This window comes from Schistocerca nitens, chromosome 7 (genome assembly GCF_023898315.1).
Source record: "Schistocerca nitens isolate TAMUIC-IGC-003100 chromosome 7, iqSchNite1.1, whole genome shotgun sequence".
Lineage (NCBI taxonomy): Eukaryota > Metazoa > Arthropoda > Insecta > Orthoptera > Acrididae > Schistocerca > Schistocerca nitens.
In genome coordinates this window covers 20,396,740-20,415,149 of record NC_064620.1, presented here as the reverse complement: position 1 = coordinate 20,415,149, position 18,410 = coordinate 20,396,740, and the positions used below count along the sequence as shown (strand labels likewise).

General features: G+C 42.5%; 1 protein-coding gene across 1 annotated transcript; it reads left to right on the top strand.

The window, feature by feature from the left end:
* Positions 1-3,886: 3,886 nt before the first annotated feature.
* Positions 3,887-4,363, top strand: LOC126195234 (THAP domain-containing protein 2-like). Its single transcript, XM_049933760.1, has one exon. The coding sequence runs from the start codon at positions 3,887-3,889 to the stop codon at positions 4,361-4,363; it is 477 nt and encodes a 158-aa protein (XP_049789717.1).
* The last annotated feature ends 14,047 nt before the right edge of the window (positions 4,364-18,410 follow it).

Here is an 18,410-nt window from a genome sequence, read left to right as displayed (position 1 = left end):
TAACGAAAATGCATAGCAGCAGTGCAGAGTAAATCATATCTGAGACGCAGGTGTCTGTTCTGAGGAAACACGAGAAACAATAGGGTACACTCACAGAGGCCTACTAGTTCTTTGTTGGACAGACGGAAAACCACGCGGGGTAGCCGCGCGGTCTAGGGCCCTTGTCACGGTCCGTGCGGCTGCCCCCGTCGGAGGTTCGAGTCCTCCCTGGTGCATGGGTGTGTGTGTGTTGCCCATAGCGTAAGTTAGTTTAAGTTAGATTAAGTAGTGTGTGGGCTTAGGGACCGATGACCTCCACAGTTTGGTCCCATAAAAAAAATTAAAAATTAAAAAAAGACAGACGGAAGACAGCTGAGATATATGAAGGCGTAGCCTACACCGATGGCAACAGGCAAAAACCTTTAATCCCCCTTTCTACATAGCGTGGGTCCGGATCAGACGAAGGTAACAGGATAATTAATTTGTTCTAGAGTATTATAGATTTTTGATATACAAGGAGAGATACTGAAGACACAAATCATTACAATACTGATGCTCGTTAATGGACTCATGGAAAACTTAAGCTGGTCGAAATTCACATAATCAAATTCACTACATTTTAAGCATAACAGTTAATTTCTGAAGATTTCTTATGTTAAAAGATGAAAGATATAGGTGATTACAAATATTGGGAAAGTTAATCATACAAAAATTGCTTATGTGGCATACCAAGGGAGGATAATTAAAGTACACAAAGTTGAAGTTTGCCTGCAGTTACAAATGAATTAACTAAAACTACGGTGCTTTACTAAGCACATGCGAATGTAGGTGGTACGCCCCTGTCATCCTCCTAACCTTGGTCTGAATTGCTCAGCTTAACGTGGACTCCCAATTAGCATTAAGAATATTAACAAACGTTGCCAGAAGTGGAAAGAATGAAGTGAAAGATAAATAGAATAGGTTTCACCGGGAAACCAGTTCAGGCCTTTGAATTCGCAGTTTCGTACTGAACCACCGAGAAACACACAAATGAATTACGTACTAATCATAATTATCTTACGAGAAACCTTATTTCAATGAAAATGTAACTTACTGGTACACCAACTTTCCTACCGAAAGTTTCTATGCTTCAATCAGTTGTCTTACGTTTTTTAAAAACAAGATTTGGAGATAATACAGTCATACGACACTTAGAATGGATCATAAAATTTCGGAATAAATATCTTTTCACAAAATATAACTTCAAAAGAAACGAAAAATTATTTTATGGTTGAAATGTACGTGTGAAACATAGTACTGCTGTTATATTTTTTTTTAAAAACTGTAATTATTATCAAAGTTTTTATCTATAAGGAAGTTACGTTCAGCTTCAACTGTGCAGCGTTGTGAATGAGTAATTCTGTAAGTAGGGCATCCAGCATTATTGCAAAACACTGTCGAAAACTTTCAAATAAAAATGACTTAAAAGCTGCAATTATACCAACATTAGAAAGAAAGCTACGAACCTTTCACTTTTTCCTCGTACAAAGTAACTTCTGCTAAGAAAGCGAAAAAGAACTCAGTTACTGTGAGCGCGACAGAAATGTGGAAGAAGCTATCAAAGAACCTTCTCACAGAATAGAACTCGCTACACTATGTTAGCCGGCACGATGGCTGGAATTTTCGCCTTGTGTATTGTTCCAGAAGAGTATCAGGTATTTGTAATATTCCTGATTCTAATATTTAACACGGCGTTCTAAAGGCCAATAGCTAACTATCGACGTGCGAGTGAGCGTTCGCCCTATAGACAGTTGGGCCCAGAGTCTGAGGGGTGGAACGAACGACGCTACGCATTTAGCTTCGTAACAGCACCCTCTGTTTAATCGGAAAGTTTTACAGGCAAGTATACATCATATGTAAATAAATTCAGACAATAATGCAAATGAATAAATGAATGATAAAAACAATGCAAGTCAGATTGAATAAACAAATAATGGTAATTAACAAAATGACAAAGTTGATTTATAATTGAATACTCCATAGCTAGTAAATCTCACACAAATAAAACGATGGCCTTAGAAAATGTTATTGAAAGTATGTCCGTTCCACCTCCAGTTGACTAATGAATATTGCAGTGAGTGCAGTTAAGTTTGCGTAAATTAGCGAACTATTTCATAGTCTCCAACAAGTTCAGCTGACCCAGTAGTAATATCAAATTCCTAAGCCCAACGAAACAGTACAGTGAAATTCCTTCAAGTATGTTGCGTTACAGCTCGTTTTCAACATAATATTTGAAGGTGGCTATGACATATCACACAATCACACACCAGTGTCTTCTACATTCTGTGAAATTTTCTGTTTGTGGCGGTAGAAGACGAGCCGAGAAGACGCACAGCCGCGCCTGCAGCAGTCCTCTGATAAACACTACATTAATTTAATCTTTGCTTTTTCCTCACGAGCTTCTGCAAAGAAGTGAACTATACGTGCGTATTTTACTGTGTAGACTAGTGGTAAGTAAATTAATCGTAGTTTTTGTTTCTGCGTAAATCTTGTAAATTTTCTTGGCCGCGCGGGATTAGCCGAGCGGTCTGGGGCACTGCAGTTATGGACTGTGCGGCTGTTCCCGGCGGAGGTTCGAGCCCTCCCCCGGGCATGGGTGTGTGTGTGTTTGTCCATAGGATAATTTAGGTTAAGTATTGTGTAAGCTTAGGGACTGATGACCTTACCAGTTAAGTCCCATAAGATTTCACACACATTTGAACATTTTTTTTGAATTTTCTTGTGTAGGGCGACTTGCTTGTGTAAATTTTCCTGTCGCCAGAAACTTCGTCACGCCACAAAGTTTTAATTTTGTGCTAGTAAACAGCATACAGTTCAGATCAGTGTATTCTAGTGTGAGTATTTATCTCGTGCAGTAAATTTTCGGTTTTTAATAACAGGCATCTGCAAATACATCAACTTCAGTACAGAAATTTATTTCTGTTTAACAGCTTGCGGTCTCAGAGTACAGTGATAAATCTGCACAGCAATTTTTAGTGTTACTCTGTTCTGCTTTGGTAAATTTTGTATGCATTTCAAACTCAGTAGTACCATTTCAGACCTTGTGTATCTATTTTTTACACAGTACGATACGGCTAGGGACTGTGCTTGTTGTGAGCGGATACAAGGAGAGTTGGCTGCTGTCCGTAAACAGTTGGAAGCTGTGTTGGCTACCGTCGACAAGCTTCTAGCTTATGCTCAAAGCTGCGGTGACGTCGGGGCGCCAGTGACGAGACCTGCGACACCTTTGGTGCCACTGGACTCCCCCGGTGAGCCGCACGTCGCTGCGGCTTCTGATACGCAACATCTGACCGGTCCGTCCTCTCTCCAGGGTGGGTGGCAGACAGTGGTGGGTTTGCGCACGGCCGCCTGTATTAGAGGCCGGAGGACTGAAATGTGGCAACGTTACGTTAAAGCCTACCGCATGGCTGTGGCTATAAAGTAGCGAACGGAAGCATTTGTTTACGTACTTTCGCGGTGTCTGTTTTATCCGACATTACAGTGTAATTATGCTACAATGGGCTCTGCAAAAATCAGGCAACTAGTCGTGACTACAGTCGAAGATATAACACAATGTAAGTATACAATCCTGTGAAGTTTGTAGTGTTTTTACATGTATATGTGCAAGTGGGCTACGTGAACGACTTTCGTCTACACAATTGCAGAAAAAGTTCTACTATATTCTAGATACAATTTGAAAACAAAGTTTTGAATTCATAAGTTTAGTATCAGAATCTTCTCCTAAGTGGTTTTGTGTTAATATTACGAATATTTCTACACATTTGATTCTATTTGTAGACGTGTGTTTCGTGATGTCCAAGCAGTAGAAAAAAACCAGTCCCCTCAAATTCTCATTTACTATTTTTACATAATAGTATTTTGATTTAAGATGTTAGCAATTAATGCATCATTCTATTTGCAGATGCCAGAAAAATGTTGTGTTCCTGTTTGCAATAGCAACTACAAATCCAGCAAGGAAGAGGGTTACTTCTCAATGTTCAGATTCCCTACTGAAGAGGAAAACAGAAAACGATGGACAAGAAATATCCCCAGAAAGGACTGGACTCCATCAAATAGAAGTGTTGTTTGCATTAAACATTTTGAAGAATGTGATGTATCAAGAGTGGAGATTTACAAGGACTCTGAAGGGAACTGTCACGAGTTTCCTCGTCAAAGGCCATTGCTTTTACCAGAAGCTGTGCCAAAAATATTCCCCGGGTTACCATCGTATTTAAGTAAGGTGCAGCCTCCAGAGAGGTGTGACCCAGAAATAAGAAGGAAGCGTGCACACCATGAAGAGAAGGATGAAGCCATGCTAAATGAGGACATTATTGCAAATTTTCAGTGTTTGTGTGCTGAGTACTAGGATAGAATAAACAGTGTAGGAAAGTGGAGTGTTAGTGTTAAAGAGAATAAGATATTCTTTTATACTATAGATTTTTCTGAAGACCTGTGATTAAAAAAAAATCTAACATACTAATGAACAATACACAAAAAACATTCGTTAAAAATTATTATTATTATGCCACCCTCATATATAAAGGTGTGAAAGATATGTTGCAGCTGTCAGAAACTTTTATATTAGTTTGTCATTTATATAGGAAGGAACATGATAATACATTTCAAATAACAGACTGAAATAATTGCAAGTCTGCAAATAATGTTAGTAGGCACCTCACAAAATTGTTTGCTGAACTTGTATCTCCAAATCTCGGGTAAGAAACGTCATAATATACTGCTATGAAGCACGTGTGAGTTATTGAACAGTTCATCGTTGCAAGGAAACGAGAATAAAATGCGTAATTCCGACATAAAGTCGGCGTAATACTGCGAGAAATTAGCTTTTCTAGGTTACTGTGTTATTTATAGGGACCAAATCTACAAAAAAAAAAAAAAAAGTGATTCCGTATTTATATCTGACACGTCGTCTGCATTCGACGAAATCTAAACTTCAGTCTCGGCCTAGCTGTTCACGCTAGCCGGCCTACTGACGTCACAGGACACGACGTTGTCAGCTTGACGACTCTGGCCTCTAATACAGGCGGCCGTGGTTTGCGTGTCACTGGGCGGAAGGCGAAAGAGGGAGCAGGCCGTGCGGCTGGCTCCTTACGTCTTAGCAGCAGGTACGAGGTGCCATCCAGTGTTGATGATAACTCTGAGCCAGCACGGAATGCCTCTCCTGCTGGGCCAGCGGTCGATTTTCCTGGCCAGTCCGGACAAGTACAGAGGTTGGGTATGCTTGTCACTAGGAGCCCCACTGTTAGGAGGTAATCTCAGCGAGACAGGACAAGGCGGGAAAGAATTCCAGTGTGCATTCGGTATGTCTGCCGGGTGGTCTCGTCCGTGATGTGGAGGATCTCGTCCGTGATGTGGAGGAGGCCCTGCCGGCGGCTATCGAGCGCACTGGACGCAACCGGCTGCATATAGTGTGGCACATGTCGGCGCGAATGACGCCTGCCGCTTGGGTTCTGAGGCCATCCTCGGATCCTTTCAATGGCTGGCTGATTTGGTGAAGGCAACTAGCAAAGCTTGCGGGGTGCAGGCTAAGCTATTTGTAGCATCGCACCCACGGTGGATCGCGGTCCTCTGGTTTGGAACAGAATGGAAGGTCCGTGCCAGAGAATCAGACGACTCTGCGACGGTGTCAGATGCAAATTTCTCGACCTCCGTTATCGGTTGCGGAAATGTAGGGTTCTCCTTAATAGGTCAGGCATGCACTACACGCAGGAGTACGTGTGGCATGCACGTGGGGCTTTTTTAGGTTAGAGAACCCCGCCCCTGGAATCAAAGACGATTTGCCTGTTAAATCACCCACAGTGAGCGGGAGATCCCGGGTTCGAATCCCAGTGCGGCACACATTTTCACTAGCCGCCGCTGATTGCGCGTAATATCCCACAGCAGCTGACAACAGTCATCCCACTTTGATGTGATATAATCCTGTCCCTTCTTCTTGTCAGTGTTTCCCATATTTTCCTTTCCTCGCCGTTTCTGAGCAGGACTTCCTCATTGCTTACCTTATCACTCCACCTAATTTTAAACACCCTTTTGTAGAACCACACCTCTTCTGTCCCACTTTTCCTACAGTCCATGATTCAGTACCATGATTCTGTGCTTCTAACGAACGTTCTTAGTTAGGGCTCTTTTAGCTTGGAAGACACTCTTTGCCAGAGCTTGTTTGCCTTTTTCTCTCCTCCTTGCTTCGTCCGTCATGGGTTTTTTCCTTCCATGCTAACAGAACTTCTTAACTTCGTTTACATCGTGATCACCATTTTTGATTACGTTCTCCTACATCTACATATGCACCTCCTCTACACTCCGCAAGCCACCTGACGGCGTGTGGCGAGGAGTAGTTTGTATATCAGTATCACTTCCCCCTTTCGTCTCCAGCCATCCTGATTTAGGTTTTCCGTGATTTCCCTAAATCGTTTCAGGCAAATGCCGGGATGGTTCCTTTGAAAGGGCACGGCCGATTTCCTTCTCAATCCTTCCCTAACCCGAGCTTGCGCTCCGTCTCTAATGACCTCGTAGTCGACGGGACGTTAAACACTAACCACCACCACCACTTCCCCCTTTCCCTGTCCCAGTCGCTTATGGTTCGCGAAAAGAAAGAGTGCTGGTAAGTCTCCGTGTGGGCTCTCGAATCTGACTGGTTTTATCTTCATGGTCTTTCCACGAGATATAAGTAGGAGGAAGCAATAAGTTTGTTGATTCTTCTAGGAATGTATCCCCTCCACCAACACCGTGGTAAACAACGCCTCTCTTGCAGCGCCTGCCACTAGAGTTGACTCAGCATTTCCGTGACGCTTTCGCGCTTACTAAGCGAATCTGTTATGAAACGTGCTGCTCTTCTTTGGATCTCTATTTTCTCTGTCAGACCAGTCCGGTACAGATCCAATACTGAAGAGCAATGTTCAAGTATTGGTCGAACGAGTGATTTGCAAGCTACTTCCTGAGAATTCTTCCAATGAATCTCATTCTGGCATATGCCTTACAATTAATTTCTTGTGGTCGTTCCACTTCAAGTCGCTCCGTACACATACTCCTAATTATTTTATGAAAGTAATTGCTTCCAATAATTATTCTGAAATTTTGTAATCATACAATAAACGTTCTTCTGACTGTGTATTTACAGTACGTCACACTTGTTTAGGTTGAAGGTCGATTGCCACTCCCTGCACCAACCGTCGATCCTCTGCAGATCTTTCAGCAGCCGGCCGCTGTGGCCGTGCGGTTCTAGGCGCTTCAGTCTGGAACCGCGTGACCGCTACGGTCGCAGGTTCGAATCCTGCCTCGGGTATGGATGTGTCTTATGTACTTAGGTTAGTTAGGTTTAAGTAGTTCTAAGTTCTAGGGGACTGATGGCCACAGATGTTAAGTCCCATAATGCTCAGAGACATTTCAACCATTTGAATCTTTCAGCATTTCGGTATTATTTTCTAGCGTCGCAACTTCTCTGTATACAACTGCATCATCGGCGAAAAGCATCATGGAATTACAGACATTATCCACTAGGTCATTTACAAACAGGGTGGCCCACTTAAACGTGTTTCAGCGCAAATATCTCTGGAGCAAAAATAAATACTGAAAAATGACTTTCACTGGTATGAAAGTAAGACAGGGGCTCATGAAAATAAGTGAAAGACATTCTAAAACACAAGCAGATATTAGCGTCAACACAAACTTACGTTTTTAATGGACATACCGTATTATTTATTACACAATCAATAAAGTAAAATAATCGCAATAATATTGGCGTTGGTTGCACCGCAATACATCACTACATGCCGAAAAACTGCAAAGTTGACGCTTGAAATAACGAAACGCACCGCTGTTGCACGTTTCGAGATGCTAGCGTGAACCTGCCGTTGCTCATAATCGCGATGTGGTTGACGTGCGTAGTCTTTCTTTCACTGTTGCCACGAGGACCGGAAGCAATAACAGGATTTGGCGACACAAACACTGACTGTGTGGATAACTCTAGCATCTCGGGACGTGCAACAGGCAACAGCAGTGCGTTTCTCATATTGCAAGCGTCAACTTCGCTTTGCAATTTCTCGGGATGTGATTGACGTATTGCGATGCAAGCAACACCGTTCCTTTTAGTGATTATTCATGTTATGGATAAGAAGAAAGTTTAAGATGAAGCATATATTTGATTACGTTTCACAGTGTCTCATAGCATTTATTTTCATGAGCCCCTATATTACATTGATTCCAATGAATGTGAAACATCCCCTTGGAAAAATTAAGAATGATACTGCTGGTAAACCTCTTACGTTATTTGATTTTCAAACTTCTGAGCAAAACTCAACGTATTCAGACATTTCTCTTTTTACTTATTCTGATCAATGGTAAACTGACACATTTTTTTTATTTTTTTTTTTTTTTTTAGCGCAATGCAATCTGACTTTCAATAATCTCTACAACAGAATGGCCCTGACTAACAATAACCTATGCCTTTCATGAATCACTTACCTCACAAAAATATTCGTTACTCAAACTACTGCAGTACAGCGAGCGCCACTACTGCCAGCTAAATAAAAGATTCTAACTACGAAAGGCACTAACTACTGACAAGCATAGTTAGCAAATGAAAGATTTTGATGGAGAACAAACAATGTACAGGGTGTTTCAAAAATGACCGGTATATTTGAAACGGCAATAAAAACTAAACGAGCAGCGATAGAAATACACCGTTTGTTGCAATATGCTTGGGACAACAGTACATTTTCAGGCAGACAAACTTTCGAAATTACAGTAGTTACAATTGTTAACAACAGATGGCGCTGCGGTCTGGGAAACTCTATAGTACGATATTTTCCACATATCCACCATGCGTAGCAATAATATGGCGTAGTCTCTGAATGAAATTACCCGAAACCTTTGACAACGTGTCTGGCGGAATGGCTTCACATGCAGATGAGATGTACTGCTTCAGCTGTTCAATTGTTTCTGGATTCTGGCGGTACACCTGGTCTTTCAAGTGTCCCCACAGAAAGAAGTCACAGGGGTTCGTGTCTGGCGAATAGGGAGGCCAATCCACGCCGCCTCCTGTATGTTTCGGATAGCCCAAAGCAATCACACGATCATCGAAATATTCATTCAGGAAATTAAAGACGTCGGCCGTGCGATGTGGCCGGGCACCATCTTGCATAAACCACGAGGTGTTCGCAGTGTCGTCTAAGGCAGTTTGTACCGCCGCAAATTCACGAAGAATGTCCAGATAGCGTGATTCAGTAATCGTTTCGGATCTGAAAAATGGGCCAATGATTCCTTTGGAAGAAATGGCGGCCCAGACCAGTACTTTTTGAGGATGCAGGGACGATGGGACTGCAACATGGGGCTTTTCGGTTCCCCATATGTGCCAGTTCTGTTTATTGACGAAGCCGTCCAGCTAAAAATAAGCTTAGTCAGTAAACCAAATGCTGCCCACATACATATCGCCGTCATCAATCCTGTGCACTATATCGTTAGCGAATGTCTCTCGTGCAGCAATGGTAGCGGCGCTGAGGGGTTGCCGCGTTTGAATTTTGTATGGATAGAGGTGTAAACTCTGGCGCATGAGACGATACGTGGACGTTGGCGTCATTTGGACCGCAGCTGCAACACGGCGAACGGAAACCCGAGGCCGCTGTTGGATCACCTGCTGCACTAGTTGCGCGTTGCCCTCTGTGGTTGCCGTACGCGGTCGCCCTACCTTTCCAGCACGTTCATCCGTCACGTTCCCAGTCCGTTGACAATTTTCAAACAGATCCTTTATTGTATCGCTTTTCGGTCCTTTGGTTACATTAAACCTCCGTTGGAAACTTCGTCTTGTTGCAACAACACTGTGTTCTAGGCGGTGGAATTCCAACACCAGAAAAATCCTCTGTTCTAAGGAATAAACCATGTTGTCTACAGCACACTTGCACGTTGTGAACAGCACACGCTTACAGCAGAAAGACGACGTACAGAATGGTGCACCCACAGACTGCGTTGTCTGCTATATCTTTCACATCACTTGCAGCGCCATCTGTTGTTGAAAATTGTAACTACTGTAATTTCGAAAGTTTGTCCGCCTGAAAATGTACTGTTGTCCCAAGTATATTGCAACAAACGGTGTATTTCTATCGCTGCTCGTTTAGTTTTTATTGCCGTTTCAAATATACTGGTCATTTTTGAAACACCCTGTATTTACCTTAATACTGTTCAGAAGTTTATATATATATAATCAGTTCATGACATCCAGTCTTACATATTTCCTTTTTCTGACGGACACACATCCAGATCGTCCGCTCTCAAAACTCTGCCATCTCTCTCCCCACATCCACCACTGCTGGCGGCTCACCTCCAACTGCGCAACGCTACGCGGTGTTCACATCCAACTGCCCAACACTACAATAGCAAATATTCCAACAATGCAAACCAGCCACAGGCTGCATACAGCACAGTGATTTTCATACAGAGCGCTACATGGCGATACCAACATAAAAACCTAAACAGCCTCCTTACAAAAGTTGTTTTTCAATACTTATTTTTGTTCCAGAGATATTTCCTCTGAAACGTTTCAGTGGGCCACTCTCTACACAGAACATTTTTACCCTCCCGTTCTCGTAGTAAGTCCCCACAACCTAGCATTGCTTTAGTTCAGGGCGGAGTGAACATAAACCAGCCACAAGGCTTAAACATTTAGACACAGAATATCGTTCACCAAGAGAGCGGCATCGACACTTCTTCGTCATAGAGAAAAGTGTAACACAAGAGCACACCGAACTTCCATCGTTGCTCTCGAAGCATGAAGTAAGATGCACTCGGTAGGATGCAAGTACGCATGTCGGGGAACTGACGGGGCAGTTACGGTACCGAAACAAAGCCATGAAGCCAATGTTGCAGAACTAGAGACCTTTGACCAATCGTAATAACTTGGACTGGTTCTGTAATTACGAGTGACGTCGCACAGCAAAGCCTTGCAGCCGTTAGTGGTCTGCCAGAGACTATGCCGTGACATCTAATGAATTTTAACTACGGTGATTGCAGATGAATTCACCGTTCTCTATAAGTGGTGAGATCTGTCATCCATCTTCCTGACGGCTGCTGCCCCGACTGTGGCTGGCACCGAACTTCATTCCTTCTATCAGGGGTTCAGTTGATGGTTAATTGAAACAATGAACAGGAAACATTGGAAGCTACAGACCAGAGAAAATACATCAGTTCTGATAAAAACGTAGTATATTGTACTTCCAGTAGCACACAAAACAAAGGTGAGGTAGCCCTATTTACAAGTATGAAAGTACATTTAAATAAAGCAGTTCCTGTCTCTTCTTGCTGCAGAAAACATTCAATCGATAGTAAAGCCATGAACTGGAAGAGTACAAGAAGAGAATCCATGGAGAACGTTGGTTGTCGGCAAGAAGGATAACGAAGTTCGGGCAAGGCACTTCATGCAATTACTCAGCAATCATCTTAAATAGCGCCCATTCTATGGATGCCGAACAATAAGCAGTGTAATCTGAATGTAGGTACTGACAGAAGTTACTCACTATCATCTCGTGAGTGGAACGACCTCTGCGGAAAACGGTGTACTGAACTTGATCACCGAAGCCAAGATGGCGGTTGGCTCCGAACTATCGATCGTCTTAGCTGTTCACATCCGTTCCACTCTGTCGACTAGTAACAGGTGCCTTTCCTTGCCATCTCTTGAGAGGAGCCCTCAGGACAGCATGCTTCTGCCGACGAGAAGACGGGTGTATAGCCCACCTAACCAGCATGGCTGTTACCGTTAACACCCCTGCGTAGTGATAAGAGCCGGAGGCTCAGAGGTTTGTTCTCTTACTGTGGTGGGAATCCCCTGGAAACGACCGGCCCTCCTGCGTCTTTCCGCGGCGAGTAACTGTGGCCTCGATTTGAAACAACGGCTGCTTAGCCTCTGCCGATATTCGCCATCTTGCAGTATTGTACAATTAATTGAATCTGGGCTCTAAGAATTCGTCCGCCTCCAGGAGCCCCTAGATCGCTAGTTAGGCAAACAGACGGAGGTCTCGAATTAATTTGTGGTCGCGTAATTAAAAATTTTGGAACACGTGCGGCAATACTAACCTTACGGCTTATCTTAGAAGAAAGATTAAGAAAAGGCAAACCTACGTTTCTAGCATTTGTAGACTTAGAGAAATCTTTTGACAATGTTAACTGGAATACTCTCTTTCAAATTCTGAAGGTGGCAGGGGTACAATACAGGGAGCGAAAGGCTATTTACAATTTGTACAGAAAGCAGATGGCAGTTATAAAAGTCGAGGGGCATGAAAGGGAAGCAGTGGTTGGGAAAGGAGTGAGACAGGGTTGTAGCCTCTCCCCGATGTTATTCATTCTGTATATTGAGCAAGCAGTAAAGGAAACAAAAGAAAAATTCGGAGTAGGTATTAAAATTCATGGAGAAGAAGTAAAAACTTTGAGGTTCGCCGATGACATTGTAATTCTGTCAGAGACAGCAAAGGACTTGGAAGAGCTGTTGAACGGAATGGACAGTGTCTTGAAAGGAGGATATAAGATGAACATCAACAAAAGCAAAACGAGGATAATGGAATGTAGTCAAATTAAATCGGGTGATGCTGAGGGAATTAGATTAGGAAATGAGACACTTAAAGTAGTAAAGGAGTTTTGCTATTTAGGGAGTAAAATAACTGATGATGGTCGAAGTAGAGAGGATATAAAATGTAAACTGGCAATGGCAAGGAAATCGTTTCTGAAGAAGAGAAATTTGTTAACATCGAGTATAGATTTAAGTGTCAGGAAGTCGTTTCTGAAAGTATTTGTATGGAGTGTAGCCATGTATGGAAGTGAAACATGGACGATAACTAGTTTGGACAAGAAGGGAATTGAAGCTTTCGAAATGTGGTGCTATAGAAGAATGCTGAAGATAAGGTGGGTAGATCACGTAACTAATGAGGAGATATTGAATAGGATTGGGGAGAAGAGAAGTTTGTGGCACAACTTGACTAGAAGAAGGGATCGGTTGTTAGGACATGTTTTGAGGCATCAAGGAATCACAAATTTAGCATTGGAGGGCAGCGTGGAGGGTAAAAATCGTAGAGGGAGACCAAGAGATGAATACACTAAGCAGATTCAGAAGGATGTAGGTTGCAGTAAGTACTGGGAGATGAAGAAGCTTGCACAGGATAGAGTAGCATGGAGAGCTGCATCAAACCAGTCTCAGGACTGAAGACCACAACAACAACAGCGATTTTTGAGATAATTATTTTATCAGCTCGAGCGGCATATCAAATGAAAGGTAATTTAACGAACAACTTGAATCTGAAGTCAAAACTGTTGATTTAATTTAATCTGTGCACTCTCCCTTTGCCACTGAACTGGAACATGCACTATAGGCTGCTGGCAGGACTTTTGGCAGGTCCACAAAATATCTGCACTCTCCTAATTTCAATATATACTGAAGGGCCGAAGAAACTCGTACTCCTGCCTAACAGCGTGTAGGACCGTCACGAGGACGCAGAAGTGCCGCAGCACGACGTAGCATGGTCTCGACTAATGTCTAAAGTGGTGCTGGAGAGAACTTACACCATAAATCCTGCAGGGCTGTCATAAATGCGTAAGAGCATAATGGGTGGAGATCTGAACAGCACGTTGCAAGGCATGCCAGATATGGTCAATAATGTTCACCTCTGGGGAGATTGGTGGCTAGCGGAAATGTTTAAACTCAGAAGAGTGTTCCTGGAGCCACTCGCTAGCAATTCTGGACATGTGGGGTGTCGCATCGTCCTTGTGGAATAGCCCAAGTCCGCCGGAACGCACAATCGACGTGAATGGATGAAGGTGATCAGACAGGATGCTTACGTACGTGTCAGTCATACCTAGACGTATCAGGGATCCCATATCAATCCAACTGTACAAGCTCCACACCATTACAGAGCCGCACAAGCTCGAACTGTCCGTCGCTGACATGCAGGTCCATGGATTCATGAGGTTGTCTCCATACCTGTACACGTTTATCCGCTCGATACAATTTGAAACAAGACTCATCCGACCAGGCAACATGTTTCCAGTCATCAAGAGTCCAATATCGGTGTTGACGGGCCCAGGGGAGGCGTAAAGCTTAGTGTCGTGCAGTCATAAAGGGTACACGAGAGGGCCTTCAGCTCCGAAAGCCCATATTGATGATGTTTCGTTAAATGTATCGCACGCTGACACTTGTTGATTGCCCAGCATTGAAATCTGCAGCAATTTTAGAAAGGGTTGCACTTCTGTCATGTTGATCGATTTTCTTCAGTCGTCGTTGATCCCGTCCTTGCTGGACGTTTACCCGGCCGCAGTGATGTCGGAGTTTTGATGTTTTACTAGGTTCCTGGTATTCACGGTACACTCGTGAAATCGTCGAACGGGAAAATCCGCACTTCATCGCTATCTCGGAGATGCTGTGTCCCATCGCTCGTGCGCCGACTATAAGACCACCTTCACACTCAAGTAAATCTCTATAACCTGCCCCTGTAGCAGCAGTAATCGATCTAACAACTGCGTTTTCTTACATAGGCGTCGCCGACAGCATCGCCGTATTCTGCCTGTTCGCATATCTCTCTATTTAAATACGAATGCCTATACCAGTTTCTTTGGCTCTTCAGTGTAAATACCCCGACCAGCTTAGAGGCAGTCAGTAGGATTGGTGACGTCCAAGTCATTCACGCTCAGTTCTCTGATTACTGTATTTCATTATCTTGTGTAAGATTGTTCAAGTATTGTCACACTGTGTCAGTCATACTCTCGCTGCCTGGCGTAAAGACAACATTTCTGTAATCAGACATAACTGACGCCGGAGTCTAGGACTGATGGGTGGTCCATGAGTCCACCAACGCCGTTCCAGTTCAGGGCACGAGCTGCTCCAGTACTTCGGAATCGTACGGACCATATGGCCTAGCAAATCGGTGAGTAAGGATCAGCGTACATCACGACATCAAACATCACGGCACCAGCACCACAGTCCATCGGACAATGTGGGCAGCGACCTGAGACAGACAGAACACTTTCAGTTGCGCCTCGCTACGGAATCGCCACCAGGGAAGCGCCTACGGATGGCGTGTGGGCTACCCGCCCGACCACGAGTCACAGCCTCTCCCAAGCTGCCTTGACTCTGCCGCTGATGACAGCAGATTCGACTGCGGTGTACACAGCGGCCGGCCGTCGCTGGGGCCACAGCTAAGTGATGTACACTGAACAATAAAACGAGTAATAACTAATCTCGTTTTACTTACGTCAGCGCCCCACATGTCCTCAACCTGTTATAACCACTCGCTCATTTTTGGTAAGCGTAATAAAGCTTATATTAGCTGTTTCTTTCTTTCAGTAAAAGTTTTCGAGAAAACATTTGGAAATATTCAATATAAATGTAAACCAAGGTGAAGGAAAGAGGCAAAGAATGCAAAAGTTTAAGGGGGGTAGGACGTCAAACGGGCGGACTTGGAGCAAGAGAGGCACCACAGGACATTTCAATTTCCACTGTCTATACTTTTACAAATAAATTTATAAAACTTTGTCACCATGACCAGGAAGGATTCAGAATTCACACTCTTAGCAGTGGAAATTGTAAAACATAACGAAATAATTTTTTTTACATGTGAAATATCATCATTTTTTTCACTTACTAATGGCAGCATTTGTTGCTATAGGTACACTTTTCTTCATAAACAAGAGAGATTCTTCGATGAATTTTGCACAGCATACAAACCATACTTAAAGGTGTATGAAACTCTAGAATTTTCCAAATCTATTAAAAACTGTGGTAAAAATTGAGGTAATTAACTACAAAATTTGTGTTTTTTTTCTAAACATGAAGTTTAAAATGCAACACCTCATTCGTTTTTTTCATAAATTAAATAAATTCTAGAGTTTCATGCGCCTGTAAGTATGGTATGTATGCTGTGCAAAATTCATCGAAGAATCTCTCTAACTTATGAAGAAAAGTGTACCTATAGCAACAAACGCAGCCATTAGTAAGTGAAAAAAATTATTTTATTATGTTTTCGAACTTCCACTGCAGTGAGTGTGAATCCTGAATCCTTCCTGGTGATGCTGACAAAGTTTTATGAATTTATTTGTAAAATTATAGACACTGGAAACGTCCTGCGATGCCTCTCCTGCTCCAAGTCGGCCCGTTCGACGTCCTACTCCCTTCAAAAAGTTATAACTTCCTACCTTAAATTGTTTCGTAGTAGATTAAACAGGGACAATCATTATATGTTCTCGTTTTTTGGTTCTGTTCTGTTCGGTGTTAGACATGCTCTTTTCTGGATAACTCTGTAGGTGATTGCATATGTGATTTGTGTATAGAAAGAAATATTTAACAATATACGCCAGATTCATTTAAATCGTGTATACGATCATTTATGAAAAGTTAAATCACCGCTAAGACGGAAATTTCATTTCCCATAAGATGAAGTATTTCCCTAAAAACTGAAAGTAATTGAAGAATATCAAGTAGTGTTTTCTAGACTGGACAGAGAAACATAGAATCGGTACAGTTAAAAGAAACTAATATTGTGTGAAGTCAAGGTGACTTTTGCAACTTTACTTATCGGAATTTTCAAACAATGAGCGCTGCGCTATCTGCTGGTCAAGTGTTTGAGGAAACTGAATGCAACATATAGTCAAAAACCTTTAGTTTCACGTAACTGCTTGCTAGCTGCGAAAAATAATTAATATTTTGCTCACTAATTTTAACGTGCCTATCGCTAAAGGCAGAAAAGGAAAATATCTAAATTCATGAACATTTCAATCGGATCTGAATTAAGTGATACGAAATGTTTATTTGATACCAAAAACGGTCGTCAAACCACAGTAACTAAATCAATGATTTTTTTTAGAAAATGGGAGTGCATCGTCTTTGTAAGGTGTCTTTAGCAGAACACAGTATGATTGCGTGCTCTTACAAAATTTCGGTGGGGCAATGATAACTACTTCTCTCATGGCAGCTTTCGCCATGATCTTAGTTAAATGCATATTTTTTTTAATGTTCAGATGTGTGAGCCTTTCTTTGCGAAATGCGTCACTGCAGGACATAATGCAAGAGTATATTATATCTTTCATCCCGATGCAGTTTTCATCTACAGTGTATTAAGGTGTGAAATGACTGATCAACCAAAATTGTCGTGACATCCTGTAACCCGTTCTTGCTGCCATTGCTTAGGTTTTTTTCGTAATATTTGAAAGAAGTATGGTTGCAATTATTACTGTAGTTTTGCATGTTTGTGATTACATTTGAAAATGACGACTCAGTGAGTCGAAACTAGTTATGTGATTTTTTTTTAAATTTCATTGTTTTAGTTACTGTGGCTTCACGATTGTTTGTGGTGTCAAACATTTTAAATTTCATTCAGTCACACTGCTTAATGATACTTACGTCGAAATAGAAAATAAAGTGATCTGATTTTGCGTAGGCGAAAATATCTAACGGGTGCTGCTCGTTGTGTAGCGTGTGTGATCTACCGTTTAAGCCCCGCACGTAACTATCAAAAGCTGCACCTAAGCTCAAAGGGACAAATAAACGTACTGTGTTTTCTTGGGGCGAAATACTACGACCCTAATCCTGAAACCAGAGGGCAAAATTTGTCACGCACAGTAATCCGTCGTGTCATTCGAACAAGCAGAAACACCCATCCATCGTGCTGCTTCGCCGAATTACTACAACTATGTACATCCGAACCGGAGAATCCGCTTGAGTATCCTCACAAAACAACAGGAATATCCAGCCTGGGAGTGGGAGACTCCTAGAATAGTGTCTAAAGTGTTGGCTCTAAAACACTCCCCTGCATCACGTCCTTACTTGCTTTTATGTCTGAAAACTTCTGTTCTCTCCGAGTAGAAAGACGTGCTGTGTTGTGTTTGCAAAGAAACTCTTCAGTCCAGTCAGAAAGATGATCTGATATTTCCTACGCTCGTATTTTGTTCACTCGGCGGCAGTATGGAATTGTATCGAATGACTTTCGGAAGTCAAATAACTTGGTATTTACCTGGGCGCCTGTATCTAGTATTTTCTGTGTCTCGTGGATGAACAGAGCGAGCTGGGTGTCATACGGAAGATGGTTCCGAAACCCGTGTTGGTTCTTGAAGAGAAGATTTTCGGTCTCCAGAAATATCACAGTACGTGATCATGAAACATGTTCCAAAAATTTTACACGAGACCGATGTCAGAGATATACGTCTATAGTTTTACGCGTCTGTTCGACGAACTTCTCGAAAAAGGGAATTACATGTCCTTTTTCCAATAATTAGGAACGCTTCGCTATTCAAGAGATCTACGCTAAATTGCTGCTAGAATAGGGGCAAGTACTTTCGTATGTAGAACCGAATTCGTCTTCCACCAGATCCAGTGGCCATTACTCTAGTGAGCTATTTCATTTTCTTTTATATCCCTCGTCACTAATTTCAATATA